Raw genomic sequence first — 22,126 nt, forward strand, 5'->3', positions numbered from 1 at the left:
CACAGAGAGAGACACATAACATAGACACACAGACAGGCACACAACATAGACACACAGAGACACACAGAGAGAGACACAACATAGACACACAGAGAGAGACTCACACAGAGACAAACAAAGACACACATAGACACACAGACAGACACACAAGCAGACAGACACACACATAGACACACAGACAGACACACAAGCAGAGAGAGACAACACATAGACACACAGACACACAAGCAGAGAGAGACACACACATAGACACACAGACAGACACACAAGCAGAGAGAGACAACACATAGACACACAGACAGACACACAAGCAGAGAGAGACACACACATAGACACACAGACAGACACACAAGCAGAGAGAGATAACACAGAGACACACAGACACACAACATAGACACACAGAGACCCAATGCCTCTGTGTCAAGGCCTTAAATAGAGAGGGGGGGGGGGGTTGGGCAGAGAGAGAGGTGGCAAGTGGCGGCTATGAAGGCCGGCACGGCACACGAGGGGGTGGGTGGCCAGCACCACGCCCGGCCGCCTTAGTCTCCCCAGTGGCGATGTTTACAAACTGCACCAGGTACTCATTTGAGGCTGAGTCGACCTTGGCGAGGCTCAGGACCGGTTCAGATAATCGTCACTGGTGTAGCCCGTGAGCGGGAATCGAACTCGGCTCACCGGATTCACAGTGCAGTGCGCTAATAACTGCACCCCTGCTCTCCACACACACACACACACGTATGTATGTATGTTAAACTTCGTTTGCACCGTACGTAGCCAACCATGCTAACCAGAGCTGCGGGGGAAGGACAACAAACTAAACACAAGAAGCAGTTCACACAGACACAGTGAATACTGTCTGTGTGAACCCTGACGCCTGCTGCTGCTGTATATTTGGAGTTTGCGTGTCTCTCTCTCTCCATCATCATCACGGTGGCTGGGAGATGTTAACTACCTCGCCTGGTACGCAGGATGCCGTGGGTTCGATCCCGACCCTGATGCCTGCTGCTGCTGTATATTTGTAGTTTGCGTGTTCTCTCTCCCCGTGGTTGCATGGATCTTCCTCCGGGTGCATTTCGAGCATTTGGCTGCTGTAAATTCCCGCGCGATACGCCGATTCGCTGAGCTACCGTTTGTGGCCCAGGTCGCTTCTGAAAAAGAGCCCAGTGGGGCTTAGCTGGTAAAATAAAAACGTTGTTTAGCTTAGTTCAGTGGTACTTAAATTGGGGTGCATGCACCCGCTGGGTGTGCGAGACATGGGCCAGATGAATTTAGAAGGCAATTCATCGAAACACACTCTAAGCACGGGCATGTAAGGACAACTTACTTTGTTTCATCAAAACCCCGTGTATATATTGACATTGCACATTTTGTTAATGATTGGGAACTAAAGGGACCACAAGGCTGCAATAAAAGCTCAAGCACCGCTGGTTTACAGAATTTGGCTGCTATACATTTCCACGCAATAAGCCACCCACTTTCGTTGAGCTATCGTTTGTGGCCTGGTCGCTTCCGAAAAAGAGCTACAGAGCTCAGTGGGCCCTACCTGGTAACGCAAAAAGTTTAGATAAGTTCTATTAAGGAGGGCTGTTGCCTGAAACGTCGTCCAAAGTGCAATGCCCCGTGCTGTCGTGCCCTGGGTGTGCCGTTCAACATCGGGATGGCCGAAGGCCGAGTCTGGGGGCGGATAGTGGCTGACGATTCCCAAGCGCGGCGAGCGCCCACGCACCGTCCACCGTGGCCAGGTAACGCCCGTCGCTGCTGAACGCGGCGTGCGCCACGCCGACCCGGGGGTTGGCGCGGTCCGCGTCAGGCTTCACCACCGGCACCGCCACGGGCGCAGCCGCAATCTCATCTGTGTGGGCAACCGCAGGCAGCCACGGTCAGCCGCAGACAGCCGCAGACAGCAGCGGACAGCCACAGACAACCAGTCAGGTGACAGCAGCCACAGTCGGCCACAGTCAGCCAGTCAGGTGACAGCAGCCACAGACAGCCACAGACAGCCACAGACAGCCACAGTCAGCCACAGACAGCCACAGACAGCCACAGACAGCCACAGGAAGCCACAGACAGCCACAGACAGCCACAGACAGCCACAGACAGCCACAGAAAGCCACAGAAAGCCACAGGAAGCCACAAACAGCCACAGACAGCCACAGGAAGCCACAGGAAGCCACAGACAGCCACAGAAAGCCACAGACAGCCACAGACAGCCACAGAAAGCCACAGACAGCCGCAGACAGCCACAGAAAGCCACAGACAGCCGCAGACAGCCACAGACAGCCACAGACAGCCACAGACAGCCGCAGACAGCCGCAGACAGCCACAGACAGCCGCAGACAGCCGCAGACAACCGCAGACAGCCGCAGACAGCCACAGAAAGCCACAGTCAGCCGCGGACAGCCGCGGACAGCCACAGACAGCAACAGTCAGCTACACACAGCCGCGTTAGTGAGCATCCAGGTAAGCGCACGTTATTATTCGTGTTATTGTTTACCCAGGTAGAGAGACTCACACGGGCAGAGACTCACATCGGCTGTGCGGGTGGAACACAGGGGGAGGGGAGGGGCCAGTGGTGGCAGCCCCTCCCCTAGAAGACACCACCCTCCGCTCCGTCTCCCGGTAAACCACCTACACACACACACACAGACAAAGATCACCCGTGTAGCCTACACAGGCTGTTGGGGAAAGTGCTGTTAGTGAGCACCTATGCAGGCCAGCACGGTGTGGCACATGTGAGGGGGTGGTGTGGCCAGGGCCATGTCCAGCTACCCGCCTGTGTCAGTGACGTGCGGTCAGAGGAGGCAGAGCTTCACCTGTCATGCTCCAATAGAAAATAGCCGTTATGAAAAGTAAAAAAAAAAAGAATAATCAAATAAAATAAATATTAAGATTTTTCCACTGATCTCTATTATAAATGTCATTTCTGTACGATTACAATCATTTTTTATAGTCAAAACCGCCAAAATGTGCGGAGCTCCGCTGCAAATACAGGAAGAGACGGGAGGTGAGGCAGCGACGAGCTCAGCCTCCCCTCTGATTGCGCAACCCCTCAGTAACTGGGTGGAGCACGGGCAATAAGCGCGTGCCTGTTACTATCTCAGTATGTCACCAATGTAATGTTTGTAGACCCCTTCATTTCATGTCCTCGCCTTCCATACTCCAGGTAACTTATTTCACGTACGTGTATAAAGATGTTGAGGCTCGCTGGTCTCGTCATGAAACCGCAATGAAAAAGCACCAGGGGAGGCAGCTATCACATCTGCCTCACTGAGGGGACCTGTCTAACACGCCCCCCTCAGCGAGGACACGCCCCCTCAGTGAGACCACGCCCCCTCCGCCTCGCCCGCCGTGAGGCCACGCCCCCTTCAGTGTGTGAATCTGGCTCCGACACTAGCCAGTGCCTCCCCAGCCATTGATCTCACCGCACGTCACTGGCCTGTGTCTCCCCAGCGGTCATATCTACACACACCGCACTGGGTACTCATTTAAGGCTGCGTCGACCTATCTCAGGACCGGTTCACAAATACGTCACTGGTGTTGATTGTGAGTGGGAATTGAGCTCAGGTCATCGGTTTGTAGCGCAACTCACGAACCACTAAAATGCCGCTACTTACTGCGTACACACACGTACACACTACACACACATGTACTCGCTCCACGCACGTACACGTACCCACTGCACGCACACACACACGTACTCACTGCACACACACGTACTCACTGCACACACACACACGTACTCGCTGCACGAACACACACACGTACTCACTGCACACACACACACGTACTCACTGCACACACACACACGTGCTCACTGCACACACACACACGTACTCACTGCACACACACACACGTACTCACTGCACGCATACACACGTACTCACTGCACACACACACGTACTCACTGCGCTAACACACACGTACACACTGCACACACACACGTACTCACTGCACACACACGTACTCACTGCACACACACACACGTACCCACTGCGCAAACACACACGTACACACTACACACACACGTACTCACTGCACACACACACACGTACTCACTGCACACACACACACGTACTCACTGCACACATACACACACGTACACACTATACACACACGTACACACTACACACGCACGTACTCACTGCACACACAGACGTAATCACTGCACACTCACTGCACAAATACACACACGTACTCACTGCACCCACACACACGTACTTACTGCACACACACGTACCCACTGCACAGACACACACGTACCCACTGCACGTACACACACGTACCCACTGCACACACACACACGTACTTACTGCACACACACACGTACCCACTGCACACACACACGTACTCACTGCACCCACATACGTACTTACTGCACAGACACACACGTACCCACTGCACACACACACACTTACTCACTGCACGCACACACACGTACCCACTGCACGCACACACACGTACTCACTGCACACACACACACGTACCCACTGCACAGACACACACGTACTCACTGCACACATACACACACGTACTCACTGCACAGACACACGTACTCACTGCACACACAAATACTCACTGCACACACACACACGTACCCACTGCACACACACGTACCCACTGCACGCACACACACGTACTCACTGCACACACACACACACGTACTCACTGCACACACACACACACACACGTACCCACTGCACGCACACACACGTACCCACTGCACGCACACACACGTACCCACTGCACGCACACACACGTACCCACTGCACGCACACACACGTACCCACTGCACGCACACACACGTACACACTGCACGCATACACACGTACTCACTGCACGCACACACACGTACCCACTGCACACACACGCACACACTGCACGCACACACACGTACCCACTGCACACACACACACACGTACTCACTGCACACACACACACACACACGTACCCACTGCACGCACACACATGTACCCACTGCACGCACACACACGTACCCACTGCACACACACACACGTACCCACTGCACACACACACACGTACACACTGCACGCATACACACGTACTCACTGCACGCACACACACGTACCCACTGCACGCACACACACGTACACACTGCACGCACACACACGTACCCACTGCACACACACGCACACGTACACACTGCACGCACACACACGTACCCACTGCACACACACGCACTCACTGCAAGCATACACACACGTACTCACTGCACGCATACACACACGCACACACTACACACACACGTACTCACTGCACACACACACACACGTAATCACTGCACACATACACACACGTACACACTACACACGCACGTACTCACTGCACGCACACACACACGTACCCACTGCACACACACACACACGTACCCAATGCACACACACACACACGTACTCACTGCACACACACACACACGTACCCACTGCACGCACACACACGTACCCACTGCACGCACACACACGTACTCACTGCACACACACACACGTACCCACTGCACACACACACACGTACCCACTGCACACACACGTACCCACTGCACACACACGTACCCACTGCACACACACACACGTACCCACTGCACGCACACACGTACTCACTGCACGCACACACACGTACTCACTGCACGCACACACACACACACGTACCCACTAAAACTGGCAAGCATAGTCTAAGCAGTGCCAGCTATTCCATCAAGGCTGAGCGGACCTAAGAGAGTCCTGTTCGGCTACAGCTGGGCCATCGGTGGTGACGAAGGTTCACAGTCAGGAGTCGAGCCCAGGCCGCTGGATTTGTATTGCTGCGATTCAGTCACACGACAGCAATAACACAGCCGCCATCTTCCACTAAGTGGCTGTGAACATCACGACCGGCGCTCGTGCCAGGCGCGGTGCACCCCGAGGTCTCACCACACTGGGGTCGTTCATGCTGCTCGTGTGCACCATTTCTGCCACCTTCTGCCAGGTCACATGGTTCAGCAACCGGACCTGTATTGGGGGAGGGCAAAGGTGAGGGGTCAGAGGTGACTATACTAGGGTTCAAGAGTCATTATGGTGCGACTGTGACGTTGCTTCCATCAGTGCCATGAAGACGCACGCGAACTGAACTTTAAAGGCTGTCTGCCTCCCGTGCCTCCCCATTTGTCCCCGTGTCATCCCACGTCTCCTTGTTCGGAAAATATGGGGCAGCACGTGTCTCCATGTCTCCTGCGTTTCCCAGTGTGTCCCGTGTCGCTCTCTGTATCCCCGTGTGTCCCGTGTCTCAATCTGCGTCCCCATGTCTCCCAGTGTCTCCGCGCGCGTCCATGTATGTCCCCATGCATCCCTGTGTCCTTCCGTGTATCTCGTATCTCCCAGTATCTCCCCGTGTCTCCCCGCGTGTCGCCACCTTCTGGTCGTAGCTGCCCACGGCGAGCACGCTCCCCGCAGGGTTCCAGGCCACGCAGCGCACGCCCAGTGCCCAGGAGTACGCACGCAGACGGCACAGGGGCCGCCCCTCCCAGGAGTACACGCACACGCCGTACTACAAAGATAAAAGATCCCCCGTACAGCCTTAACAGACTGTAGGAGCAAGTGCTGTTAGCGAGCACCTATGAAGGCCGGTAACGGTACACGAGGGGGTGGGTGGCCAGCACCATGCCCGACCGCCTTTGCCTCCCTAGTGGCAATGTTTACATACTGCACCAGGTACTCATTTGAGGCTGAGTCGACCTAGGGGAGGCCCGGGACGGGTTAAGATAATCGTCACTGGTGTTGGCCGTGAGCGGGAATCGAACCCGTACTACACACGCACGCACACACACACATACATATACTCAAAAGCCATACTACACGCGCACATGTACACGCATACGCCATACTACACGTGCACACTCATTCGCCGTACGAAACACACACACGTATGCATACATACATGGACACGCCCTACTACACACGCATGCATACAACAACAACAGCCGCTATTCGCCACTGTGTGGCAGCGATATCACCACAGCGCTTGTGCCAGGTGATGTGCACTTTGTTGAAAGGCAGCTGGCAGGAGGTCACGGGACAGACCCAAGTGCCATGGGTTGACTGAGATGACCGGCAGATGCACCACCTGTGCCCCCCTACTGTGCCAACTTGCTGTGTTTTAGCCGTCCGGCGCTCCGCTCTTTGTTGTTGGAGGGCGACTGCCTCCAACTGCCCAGGAGCGTCCTTCAAGAGCCTCCTCCACAGAGGCCGATCTTGGCCCCACTATTACCAGCCATCATCATGAAGGTCCTTTATGATTGTGAGCAGAGAATCAGGGACTCCGAAAGCGCAAAGAGCAACCCAGAGCCCTGGCCTATTGATAGTTTCATAGGCCTTGACCAGGTCATTAAAGCAGCCACGTAGAACCTGTTGTAAATTCCCCACACCTCTGCCGTAACAGACGGACAGACAATACGACATCTGTGCAAAACTGCCCTGGCCTGAAACCATATTGGGGCTCCGCAAATCCCTCCTTAGCTTTTCATTGCAAGGCGATGTTGAATAATCCTTGCCAGAACCTTTCCTAGCACACTGATGAGTGAGATGCCCTGGTAGTTGTTACAGTCTGTGTGGTCCCCCTTCTTAAAGAGGGGAACCACCAGGGCATCCTTTCAATCCTGCGGAACCCTTCCTGCGGTCCAGACAGTCGTAATGATCTCAAATAGGGCAGTCTGCACACAAATAACCTTCCTCAGCAGTTCGCTTGGGGGATCATCCCTGCCCGGCACTTTCCCTGATCTTAAGACTCTGGATCGCCTTCCATATACAAGACAAAGATCACCCGTATAGCCTTAACAGACTGTAGGACCAAGTGCTGTTAGCGAGCACAAGCACGCACATACACACACAAGACAAAGCTCCCCAGTAAAGCCTTTGTAAGACTTTTGGGGCTGTTAGCAAGCACCTATGAAGGCCAGCACAGCACACGAGGGGGTGGGTGGCCAGCATCACGACATGGCCGTCTGTCTCCCGAGTGGCAATGGTTACACACCGAACCAGCTACTCATTTGAGGCCGAGTCTGCCTAGTGGACGCCCAGGACCGATTTAGATAATTATCTAAAACACGTACACACCCACGATTATAATCGCCACTTGTGCCGGGCGTGAGCGAGACTTGAACTCGGCTCACCGGGTTCATAGCGCGCTAACCGCTGCTCTACCGCTCCCCACGCACACGCACGTAGACACTCACAGTGAAGAGTGCGCGCGTGGTATTAATCCACGTCTCCCTACTCGTGTAATCACCACCCGTGACCACAGACCGCAAACACAGCCACCTACAGCACCCCACAATTAACTCACCGGGCCCCCCCATGCTCAGCCCTGCTCCCCTGCACACTCCCACACTCACCTGCATGCACACGCTCACACTCACCTGCAGTCACACAATCACCTGCAGTCACACACTCACCTGCAGTCACACACTCACACTCACCTGCAGTCACACAATCACCTACAGTCACACACTCACCTGCAGTCACACACTCACACTCACCTGCAGTCACACAATCACCTACAGTCACACAATCACCTGCAGTCACACAATCACCTGCAGTCACACAATCACCTGCAGTCACACAATCACCTACAGTCACACAATCACCTGCAGTCACACACTCACCTGCAGTCACACACTCACCTGCAGTCACACACTCACCTGCAGTCACACACTCACCTGCAGTCACACAATCACCTGCAGTCACACACTCACCTACAGTCACACACACACCTGCAGTCACACACTCACACTCACCTCCACACACACACTCACCTGCAGTCACACACTCACCTGCACACACACACACTCACCTCCACACACACACTCACCTGCACACACACACGCTCACCTGCACACACACACACTCACCTGCAGTCACACACTCACCTGCAGTCACACACTCACCTGCAGTCACACACTCACCTGCAGTCACACACTCACCTGCAGTCACACACTCACCTACAGTCACACACTCACACTCACCTGCACACACACTCACACTCACCTGCAGTCACACAATCACCTGCAGTCACACACTCACCTGCAGTCACACACTCACCTGCAGTCACACACTCACCTGCAGTCACACACTCACCTGCAGTCAGATGCTCACACTCACCTGCAGTCACACACTCACCTGCAGTCACACAATCACCTGCAGTCACACAATCACCTGCAGTCACACACTCACCTGCAGTCACACACTCACCTACAGTCACACACTCACCTACAGTCACACACTCACACTCACCTGCACACACACTCACACTCACATGCAGTCACACACTCACACTCACCTGCAGTCACACAATCACCTGCAGTCACACACTCACCTGCAGTCACACACTCACCTGCAGTCACACTCACCTGCAGTCACACACTCACCTACAGTCACACTCACCTGCAGTCACACAATCACCTGCAGTCACACAATCACCTGCAGTCACACACTCACACTCACCTCCACACACACACACACTCACCTGCAGTCACACGCTCACCTGCAGTCACACACTCACACTCACTTGCACATACACTCACCTACAGTCACACACTCACTTGCACATACACTCACCTGCAGTCACACACTCACTTGCACATACACTCACCTGCAGTCAGACGCTCACACTCACTTGCACATACACTCACCTACAGTCACATACTTGCATTCACCTGCAGTCACACACACACGCTCACCTGTAGGGCAGAGTCCCACACGCACAGCTCACTCCCACTGGGAGACCAGGCCAGTCCCTCCAAGTCCTCAGTCTCAACCTTAAAGTGCTGCACACACACAAAGACAAAGATCCCCCGTGAAGCCTGCACAGACTGTCGGGGCAAGTGCTGTGAAGAAGAACTCACGAATGCCAGCACACCGTGTCTACTCACACCACGCACACCGTGTGTACTCACACCGTGTCTACTCACACCATGTACACCGTGTCTACTCACACCACGCACACCGTGTGTACTCACACCGTGTCTACTCACACCATGTACACCGTGTCTACTCACACCATGTACACCGTGTCTACTCACACCATGTACACCGTGTCTACTCACACCATGTACACCGTGTCTACTCACACCACGCACACCGTGTCTACTCACACCGTGTCTACTCACACCGTGTCTACTCACACCGTGTCTACTCACACCGTGTCTACTCACACCGTGTCTACTCACACCATGTACACCGTGTCTACTCACACCACGCACACCGTGTCTACTCACACCATGTACACCGTGTCTACTCACACCGTGTCTACTCACACCACACACACCGTGTCTACACACACCATGCACACCGTGTCTACTCACACCGTGTCTACTCACACCGTGTCTACTCACACCGTGTCTACTCACACCGTGTCTACTCACACCATGTACACCGTGTCTACTCACACCACGCACACCGTGTCTACTCACACCATGTACACCGTGTGTACTCACACCATGTACACCGTGTCTACTCACACCATGTACACCGTGTCTACTCACACCGTGTCTACTCACACCATGTACACCGTGTCTACTCACACCACGCACACCGTGTCTACTGACACCATGTACACCGTGTCTACTCACACCATGTACACCGTGTCTACTCACACCGTGTCTACTCACACCACACACACCGTGTCTACACACACCATGCACACCGTGTCTACTCACACCATGTCTACTCACACCGTGTCTACTCACACCGTGTCTACTCACACCGTGTCTACTCACACCGTGTCTACTCACACCACGCACACCGTGTCTACTCACACCATGTACACCGTGTCTACTCACACCACGCACACCGTGTCTACTCACACCATGTACACCGTGTCTACTCACACCATGTACACCGTGTCTACTCACACCGTGTCTACTCACACCACGCACACCGTGTCTACTCACACCGTGTCTACTCACACCGTGTCTACTCACACCGTGTCTACTCACACCGTGTCTACTCACACCGTGTCTACTCACACCATGTACACCGTGTCTACTCACACCATGTACACCGTGTCTACTCACACCACGCACACCGTGTCTACTCACACCACGCACACCGTGTCTACTCACACCGTGTCTACTCACACCATGTACACCATGTCTACTCACACCACGCACACCGAGTGTGCACACACCACGCACACCGTGTCTACTCACACCATGTACACCGTGTCTACTCACACCATGTACACCGTGTCTACTCACACCGTGTCTACTCACACCGTGTCTACTCACACCGTGTCTACTCACACCGTGTCTACTCACACCATGTACACCGTGTCTACTCACACCACGCACACCGTGTCTACTCACACCATGTACACCGTGTCTACTCACACTGTGTCTACTCACACCACACACACCGTGTCTACACACACCATGCACACCGTGTCTACTCACACCATGTCTACTCACACCGTGTCTACTCACACCGTGTCTACTCACACCGTGTCTACTCACACCATGTACACCGTGTCTACTCACACCACGCACACCGTGTCTACTCACACCATGTACACCGTGTGTACTCACACCATGTACACCGTGTCTACTCACACCATGTACACCGTGTCTACTCACACCGTGTCTACTCACACCATGTACACCGTGTCTACTCACACCACGCACACCGTGTCTACTCACACCATGTACACCGTGTCTACTCACACCGTGTCTACTCACACCACACACACCGTGTCTACACACACCATGCACACCGTGTCTACTCACACCATGTCTACTCACACCGTGTCTACTCACACCATGTCTACTCACACCGTGTCTACTCACACCGTGTCTACTCACACCGTGTCTACTCACACCACGCACACCGTGTCTACTCACACCATGTACACCGTGTCTACTCACACCATGTACACCGTGTCTACTCACACCGTGTCTACTCACACCACGCACACCGTGTCTACTCACACCGTGTCTACTCACACCGTGTCTACTCACACCGTGTCTACTCACACCATGTACACCGTGTCTACTCACACCATGTACACCGTGTCTACTCACACCACGCACACCGTGTCTACTCACACCGTGTCTACTCACACCGTGTCTACTCACACCGTGTCTACTCACACCGTGTCTACTCACACCATGTACACCGTGTCTACTCACACCACGCACACCGTGTCTACTCACACCATGTACACCGTGTCTACTCACACTGTGTCTACTCACACCACACACACCGTGTCTACACACACCATGCACACCGTGTCTACTCACACCATGTCTACTCACACCGTGTCTACTCACACCGTGTCTACTCACACCGTGTCTACTCACACCATGTACACCGTGTCTACTCACACCACGCACACCGTGTCTACTCACACCATGTACACCGTGTGTACTCACACCATGTACACCGTGTCTACTCACACCATGTACACCGTGTCTACTCACACCGTGTCTACTCACACCATGTACACCGTGTCTACTCACACCACGCACACCGTGTCTACTCACACCATGTACACCGTGTCTACTCACACCGTGTCTACTCACACCACACACACCGTGTCTACACACACCATGCACACCGTGTCTACTCACACCATGTCTACTCACACCGTGTCTACTCACACCATGTCTACTCACACCGTGTCTACTCACACCATGTCTACTCACACCGTGTCTACTCACACCGTGTCTACTCACACCGTGTCTACTCACACCGTGTCTACTCACACCACGCACACCGTGTCTACTCACACCATGTACACCGTGTCTACTCACACCACGCACACCGTGTCTACTCACACCATGTACACCGTGTGTACTCACACCATGTACACCGTGTCTACTCACACCATGTACACCGTGTCTACTCACACCGTGTCTACTCACACCACGCACACCGTGTCTACTCACACCATGTACACCGTGTCTACTCACACCGTGTCTACTCACACCGTGTCTACTCACACCGTGTCTACTCACACCATGTACACCATGTCTACTCACACCACGCACACCGAGTGTGCACACACCACGCACACCGTGTCTACTCACACCACGCACACCGTGTCTACTCACACCGTGTCTACTCACACCATGTACACCATGTCTACTCACACCACGCACACCGAGTGTGCACACACCACGCACACCGTGTCTATACACACCACGCACACCGTGTGTGCTCACACCATGTACACCGAGTGTGCTCACACCACGCACACCGTGTCTACTCACACCCGTGTCTACTCACACCACGCACACTGTGTGTGCACACACCACGCACACTGTGTGTGCACACACCACGCACACCGTGTGTGCTCACACCTGCCGGAGCTGCCAGTCGCTGCAGGAGAAGATGCTCACGCAGTCCGTGCCGTCGCGGCGCTCCGCCAGGGCCATGAAGCGGCCGTCCCTCGTGAAGTCCACACCTGTGCAAAGACAAAGATCCCCCGTATAGTCTTAGCGGACGGTTGGGGGAAGTGCTGTGAGCGAGCAGCAGCACCTACGAAGGCCGGCACGGCACACGAGGGGTTGGGTAGCCAGCACCACCACGCCCGGCCGCCTTTGTCTCCCCAGTGGCGATGTTCTCATTCGAGGCCGAGTCTGCCGAGGGGAGGCTCAGGACCGGTTCCGATACTCATCACTCGTGTTTGTGATCGTGAGCGGGACTCGAATTCGGGTAGGTGGGTTCGTAGCGCAATGCGCTAACCGCTGCGCCACCACCCCCAACTTGCGTGCACATGCACACAACCAAGACAAAGATCCCCCGTATAGCCTCTAACAGACTGCTGGGGCAAGTGCTGTTAGCGAGCACCTATGAAGGCCGGAACGGCACACCAGGGGGTGGGTGGCCAGCACCACGCCCGGCCGCCTTTGTCTCCCCAGTGGCGATGTTTACACGTCGCGCCAGGTACTCAATTGAGGCTGAATCGACCTAGGGGAAGCCCAGGACCGGTTCAAATACTTGTCAATGGTGTTGGCCGTGAGCGGGAAATCAAACTCGGGTCGCAGGGTTTGTAGCGCAATGTGCCAACCGCTGCGCCACCACCCCCCACCTGAGTGCACACGCACGCACACACACACACACGCACACACGCACGTACGCACACGCACGCACACACACGCACGTACACACGCGCACACGCACGCACGTACGCACGCACACATACGCACGTACGCACGCACACACACGCGCACACACGTACGCACGCACACACACGCACACACGTACGCACGCACACGCACGCACGTATGCACGCACACACACGCAAGTACGCACGCACCGCACACACCCAGGTATGTGGGCGACTTGGGGTCAAGGGGACGGGGGTTTTAAGTTTGGGAAGAGGAGGTTAAGGCAGCTGGGGGTCAGGGCTCAGAGTTGCCAGAGGGCTCGTACCTTGCGCGCAGGCCTTGGGGTAGCGGATGTACGAGACTGCTTTGCTGCTCAGTGACCACACGGTGATGCGCAGCTGCTCGAAATAACACAAAGACAGAGGTGCCCAGCCGTAGCCTCGCACAAACGTCGGGGCAAGTGTCGTTGGCAAGCGCCAGCGGTGGCGCTCTGTTTGTCGGCACTTGGGGACACCGCGGAGGACGGGCGCCGTCAAACCCGCCCACCTCCCGCCTCCTCCCTCGCCTCAGGAACGTTCGGCTTACGAAATTTCGCGTTCACTCAATTTGTCAAATAACGGGCACCCCTTCGGCCGACGACATCGAATTGCATCCGTTGACGAAATGCCGCGCACGGCACGCGCCGCGAGATCGTCAAACGGGGGCGCTGCGTCATCCATCGGCGGCGGCGGCGGCGGCGGCGGCGTCACGGTGTCCCCGCAGTGCAGCGGCAACGCCACCTCGCCAGTCCCACCCGACAAGCGGCAGATATTTTGGCGAGTTCCCTGAAAGGGTGAATTATTTTTTGGCTTTGAATTAATTATTATTATTATTCAATCGTCTCAATATTTACGTTCATTATTTTTTGCATTGGGGGAAGTGATGGATGTGTATATTTTTTCGTGAGGAGGAGAGTTGGAGTGACTGTCCCCAAAACACACAGCACATATTTTTGCATTAAAATTAACGGCAAAAGTATGACAGTAATTCACGAAATTTTGTCTAACTTGCGTGTTTTTTTTAATGAACTCATCCCTAAATTTTTATTTAAAGCTTCCGTGACTGCAGGGATTCATATTCTTGGTTCTTTCGGTAAAGTCACGTAGAAGGGAAACAATAAAATAATAAAAATCAAAAACAATAATACATAAAAAATATTGTTTTATATTTTTATATATTATTGTTTTATATGTTTATTATGTTAAACTGACAATATCATCCATAAAACAGGTTTTTTTCTTGGGTACTACACACCGGTGTGCTGTACTAGTAACGAATTGGCCACGTTCTGTTTACGTGACAACCCTTACTAGTTGGCTGTGTCGGGTGTTGGCGGGTTTTAACGACACAACATTTACATATGTACGCGATCTAACCCCCAAAAACCCCCCGTCTTATGAAACCTGATTGTGGTTGCGGTGAAAGCGAGGGACGTCTGTACTCATGTATCCAGCTGAGCCACACTAAAGCCGATTTTCTTGTCTGTTTCAGGATGGTGCCCCCCGATTTGGGTTTTATCTGAAGAAAATTACATCCGGCGAGCGAGCGAGCGAGTCGCCTTCATTGTTCTGCTTGTGCGAGGAGCAGGAGGGGAGGAGGAGGGAGGAAAAAACCGAAGCACCTGGTGAAAACCCACGGCTTTCACGAGGGACACGGGAATACATTTTCACTTTAGCCGCGTTTTTTTTTTTAAATATATACACAGTATAACCTCGTTATTTCGGCATTTTTGATCATTTGATCATTCGTAATTGGGGATAATTCGGCACGGCTGCGCTTTCGGCATTCACACGGTCTTGGTAATTCGCCCCCGAGCTGAATTGCCATACTGAATGGTCCAATTTGGGCATGCACGTGGAGCGACGCCGTGAGCCACGACCAAAACAACGGCTCAGTCTGGTTGTGGCGTGCGTGGTGAGCGTGTGGTGAGCGTGTGGTGAGCGTGTGGTGAGCGTGTGGCGAGCGTGTGGCGAGCGTGTGGTGAGCGTGTGGTGAGCGTGTGGTGAGCGCGTGGTGAGCGCGTGGTGAGCGCGTGGTGAGCGCGTGGTGAGCGCGTGGTGAGCACGTGGTGAGCGCGTGGTGAGCGCGTGGTGAGCGTGTGGTGAGCGTGTGGTGAGCGTGTGGTGAGCGTGGTGAGCGTGAGTGCAGACCCCGTCGCTTTGGACTTCACCTCGCTGGTGCACTCTGTGCAAGCTAACCCTCTCAGAAATCAGTTAAACACGTATTAGGCTTTCGCGACCAATATCATCCATTTCGATTTAAAGCTTTCGTGACTGCAGGGATTCATATTCTTGGTTCTTTCGGTAAAGTCACGTAGAAGGGAAACAATAAAATAATAAAAATATAAAACAATAAAATTCTCACGACTGCAACACAAGCAATCATCACACCTGATGACGATTGCTTGTGTTGCAGTCGAAACGTCGTGACAATTTTATCGTTTTAATTTTATTATTTTATTATTTCCCTTCTACGTGACTTTACCGAAAGAACCAAGAATATAATATCATCCATAATAGAGGGTTTTTGGGGTTAGATCGCGTAAATATATCAATGTGTGTCGTTAAAACCCGCCACCACCCGACACAGCCAACTAGTAAGGGTTGTCACGTAAACAGAACGTGGACAATTCGTCACTAGTACAGCAGAAACGTCGTCTACACCTACACCGAGAAGTCACAGAAAGGGAACGAGGTACAAATCCCCGAGTCCGCGAGACGAATCCAAAGTTTTTTGGATAGAACTGATGCAGGGAGCGTGTCAATGCGTATGGTGCGTGAAGAGTTTGGCAAAAACAAATTGGGATTGTTGTTTTCTATTGGGGCAGGAGGCGCTGGGAAGTGCCACTGTACATCATTCAGAATATTGGCTAATTCGGCAAGGCCAGAGCCCCATATGTGTCGGATTAACAAGGGTTTACTGTAGATGTAAGATTCCGCAGGGCACCTGGAAGTCGCTTGTGTTGAGGATGTGGCGCCCGTCTGGGCTCCACCGCGAAGCCACCAGCCCCGCCGACCCCTCGTCCACCTTGCAGCGCCAGTCCGGGTGCTCCATCGAGAACACCTGCACGGAGGCAAAGACACCAGATCCCCACACCGTAATCGCCTTTTCACAGACTGTCGGGGGCGTGTGCTGTTGGCGAGTAGCAGCGCCGATCAAGGCCGGCACAGTGGCACACGGAGGGGGTGGACGGCCAGCACCACGCCCGGCCGCCTTTGTCACCCGAGTGGCGATGTTTACACACAGCGCCAGGTACTCATTTGAGGCTGAGTCTGCCTAGGAGAGAGGCCCAGGACCGATTTAGATAATCCTCACTTGTGTCGGGCATGAGCGGGACTTGAACTCTGGTCGCCAGGTTCATAGCGCGCTAGCTGTTGCTCTACCGCTCCCCACAACAACCGCCATTCGCCACTGAGTGGCAGGCCAGCCTAAATGTTTCTAACCGGGGTCCACCTTTCGCAACTTGCTGTGCTTTAGCTACCCGGCGCTCCGCTCGTTGTTGTGAGCGTCGCTCCTCCGCCCTCCGTTGTTGTTGGAGGGCGACTGCCTCCAACTGCCCAGCAGCGTCCTTCACGAGCCTCCTCCACAGAGGCCGCACGCACACGCACGTACACACCCACAGTGAAGAGTGTGTGTGCGAGTCGACCTCGGGGAGGTCCACGACCGGTCCGGACAATCGTCACCGGTGTCGGTGGCCGCGAGCGAGAGTCGAACTCGGGTCGCCGGGTTCGTAGCGCAGCGTAGCGCTAACCTGCTACGCCACCGCTCCCCCGCACGTCCCATTAGCACGGTTGACTACGCAACGGTGCGACAGGAAGTTCAACGTGCACAGGGAATCGAACCCAGGCGCCTGACTGCGAGGCAACGCGGTGCGTCACCTGGACGAGTCCGCGGGGGTAGATGGCGCAGAGGAGGAAGCGCGAATCTGGGCACCACTCGATGTGCGAGACGCAGTCGAGACACGAGTGCAGCTGCGCCACCTGCAGCGTGTGGGCGTCACGCACCACCACGCGGTAGCCCACGCACGTGGCCTGCGCAACCACAATCAGATACACACACACATACACCACAATCAGATACACATACACCACAATCAGATACACATACACCACAATCAGATACACATACACCACTATCAGATACACATACACCACAATCAGATACACATACACCACAATCAGATACACAACCACATACACCACAATCAGATACACATACACCACAATCAGATACACATACACCACAATCAGATACACATACACCACAATCAGATACACATACACCACAATCAGATACACATACACCACTATCAGATACACATACACCACAATCAGATACACATACACCACTATCAGATACACAACCACATACACCACAATCAGATACAGATACACCACAATCAGATACACATAAACCACAATCAGATACACATACACCACAATCAGATACACATACACCACAATCAGATACACATACACCACAATCATATACACATACACCACAATCAGATACACATACACCACTATCAGATACACATACACCACTATCAGATACACATACACCACAATCAGATACACATACACCACTATCAGATACACAACCACATACACCACAATCAGATACAGATACACCACAATCAGATACACATACACCACAATCAGATACACATACACCACAATCAGATACACATACACCACAATCAGATACACATACACCACAATCATATACACATACACCACAATCAGATACACATACACCACTATCAGATACACAACCACATACACCACAATCAGATACACATACACCACAATCAGATACACATACACCACTATCATATACACATACACCACAATCAGATACACATACACCACAAACAGATACACATACACCACTATCAGATACACATACACCACAATCAGATACACATACACCACAATCAGACACACATACACCACAATCAGATACACATACACCACAATCAGATACACATACACCACAATCAGATACACATACACCACAATCAGATACACATACACCACAATCAGACACACACCCACATACACCACAATCAGATACAGATACACCACAATCAGATACACATACACCACAATCAGATACACATACACCACAATCAAATACACATACACCACACTCAGATAAACATGCACCACAATCAGATACACATACACCACAATCAGATACACAACCACATACACCACAATCAGATACAGATACACCACAATCAGATACACATACACCACAATCAGATACACATACACCACAATCAGATACACACACACATACACCACAATCAGATACACATACACCACTATCAGATACACATACACCACTATCAGATACACATACACCACTATCAGATACACAACCACATACACCACAATCAGATACACAACCACATACACCACAATCAGATACACATACACCACTATCATATACACATACACCACAATCAGATACACATACACCACAAACAGATACACATACACCACTATCAGATACACATACACCACAATCAGATACACATACACCACAATCAGACACACATACACCACAATCAGATACACATACACCACAATCAGATACGCATACACCACAATCAGATACGCATACACCACAATCAGATACACATACACTACAATCAGACACACACCCACATACACCACAATCAGATACAGATACACCACAATCAGATACACATACACCACAATCAGATACACATACACCACAATCAGATACACATACACCACAATCAGATACACATACACCACAATCAGATACACATACACCACAATCAGATACACATACACCACAATCAGATACACAACCACATACACCACAATCAGATACAGATACACCACAATCAGATACACATACACCACAATCAGATACACATACACCACAATCAGATACACATACACCACAATCAGATACACACACATACACCACAATCAGATACACATACACCACAATCAGATACACAACCACATACACCACAATCAGATACAGATACACCACAATCAGATACACATACACCACAATCAGATACACATACACCACAATCAGATACACACACACATACACCACAATCAGATACACATACACCACAATCAGATACACATACACCACAATCAGATACACATACACCACAATCAGATACAGATACACCACACTCAGATACACATACACCACAATCAGATACACACACATACACCACAATCAGATACACACACATACACCACAATCAAATACACATACACCACAATCAAATACACATACACCACAAAGAGATACACATACACCACAATCAGATACACAACCACATACACCACAATCAGATACACATACACCACTATCAGATACACAACCACATACACCACAATCAGATACACAACCACATACACCACAATCAGATACACAACCACATACACCACAATCAGATACACAACCACATACACCACAATCAGATACACAACTACATACACCACAATCAGACACACACACCACAATCAGACACACACACCACAATCAGACACACACACATACAACACAATCAGACACACACACACCACAATCAGACACACACATCCACACACACATCACCAATGTATCTCGTGACTCCCAGACCCCATGTCTCCCGTGGCCCTACGTCCTATGCCTGTAACCACGGTTCCCCATATCTCCCGTGTCCCCCCGTGTCTCCACGTCTCCCCACGTCTCCCCATGTCCCCCAACGTCTCCCCACGTCTCCCATCTCCCCAAGTCTCCCCACGTCACCCCGTGTCACCCCGTGTGTCCACGTCTCCCCGTGTCCCCACGTCTCCCTGTCTCCCCATGTCCCCGCGTGTGTCCCCACGTCTCCCCGTGTTCCCCCGTGTGTCCACGTCTCCCATGTCCCCCCGTGTCCCCGCGTGTGTCCCCACGTCTCCCCGTGTCACCCCGTGTGTCCACGTCTCCCCGTGTCCCCCCGTGTGTCCACGTCTCCCCATGTCCCCCCGTGTCCCCACGTCTCCCCGTGTCACCCCGTGTGTCCACGTCTCCCCGTGTCACCCCGTGTGTCCACGTCTCCCCATGTCTCCCCGTGTATCCACGTCTCCCCGTGTCACCCCGTGTGTCCACGTATCCCCATGTCCCCGCGTGTGTCCCCACGTCTCCCCGTGTCACCCCGTGTGTTCACGTCTCCCCATGTCTCCCCGTGTCCCCACGTCTCCCCATGTCTCCCCGTGTCCCCACGTCTCCCCATGTCCCCCCGTGTCTCCACTTCTCCCCATGTCACCCCGTGTCCCCACGTCTCCCCATGTCCCCGCGTGTGTCCACGTCTCCCCATGTCACCCCGTGTGTCCACGTCTCCCCATGTCTCCCCGTGTGTCCACGTCTCCCCATGTCCCCCCGTGTCCCCACGTCTCCCCGTGTCACCCCGTGTGTCCATGTCTCCCCATGTCACCCCGTGTCTCCACGTGTCTCCCCGTGTCCCCACGTCTCCCCATGTCTCCCCTCCCCTCGCCCCCCCCGCCTCACCAGATAGGCCCCGTCGGGAGAGAAGGCGCACAGGCGTCCCGTGTGCCGCACCAGCTCCGAGAACTCCATCCCCACGGGGGGCTCCATCTCCCGCTCCATCTCCCCCTCCATCTCCTCCTCCTCCACCAACAGCAACCTCCTCCACCAGGGACAGCGATTACTTCATTCTAAATCGGCGGCAGTCGATCCTACTAATCGACTTCACCGTTTTAGTCCCTCTTTTATATTATCGATCGCGGTTTTGCTCTGCCCAAATTGCTTGGTAGCGTTAGTCGCAGCTGTTCCTATGGATAGTTTAGGAAAATAATTCAGTTAAATCCATTATTTCTTGTAGGAACAATACCTGGATCGCGTTTCTTTGAATCGATATGATTAATTGTAATCGATTCCCACCCTTCACAGTCTCCCGCTCCACTCGCCGCCGTTCAAGCTCCGCGCCGGTGACCCACCCCACCGCAC

The 22,126-nt window shown here is 53.0% G+C and overlaps 1 protein-coding gene across 1 annotated transcript in view; it reads right to left on the reverse strand.

The window, feature by feature from the left end:
- The window catches only part of LOC142930469 (WD repeat-containing protein WRAP73-like), a 30,577-nt gene extending 8,451 nt beyond the window's left edge, over positions 1–22,126 (reverse strand). The window contains exons 1-10 of the mRNA XM_076072869.1: positions 21,668–22,126; positions 18,010–18,162; positions 17,078–17,194; positions 14,418–14,490; positions 13,343–13,446; positions 9,725–9,811; positions 6,403–6,537; positions 5,925–6,002; positions 2,529–2,628; positions 1,727–1,852 (exon numbers count right to left, since the gene is read on the reverse strand). Of these exons, the coding sequence (XP_075928984.1) occupies positions 1,727–1,852; positions 2,529–2,628; positions 5,925–6,002; positions 6,403–6,537; positions 9,725–9,811; positions 13,343–13,446; positions 14,418–14,490; positions 17,078–17,194; positions 18,010–18,162; positions 21,668–21,778 (1,084 nt within the window). The 5' untranslated portion in view covers positions 21,779–22,126. The remainder of the gene's footprint in view (positions 1–1,726; positions 1,853–2,528; positions 2,629–5,924; positions 6,003–6,402; positions 6,538–9,724; positions 9,812–13,342; positions 13,447–14,417; positions 14,491–17,077; positions 17,195–18,009; positions 18,163–21,667) is intronic.

Source organism: Petromyzon marinus, chromosome 39, assembly GCF_048934315.1.
Source record: "Petromyzon marinus isolate PM22_M1 ecotype Great Lakes invasive population chromosome 39, UKy_Petmar_22M1.pri1.0, whole genome shotgun sequence".
In the NCBI taxonomy this organism is placed as follows: Eukaryota; Metazoa; Chordata; class Hyperoartia; order Petromyzontiformes; family Petromyzontidae; genus Petromyzon; species Petromyzon marinus.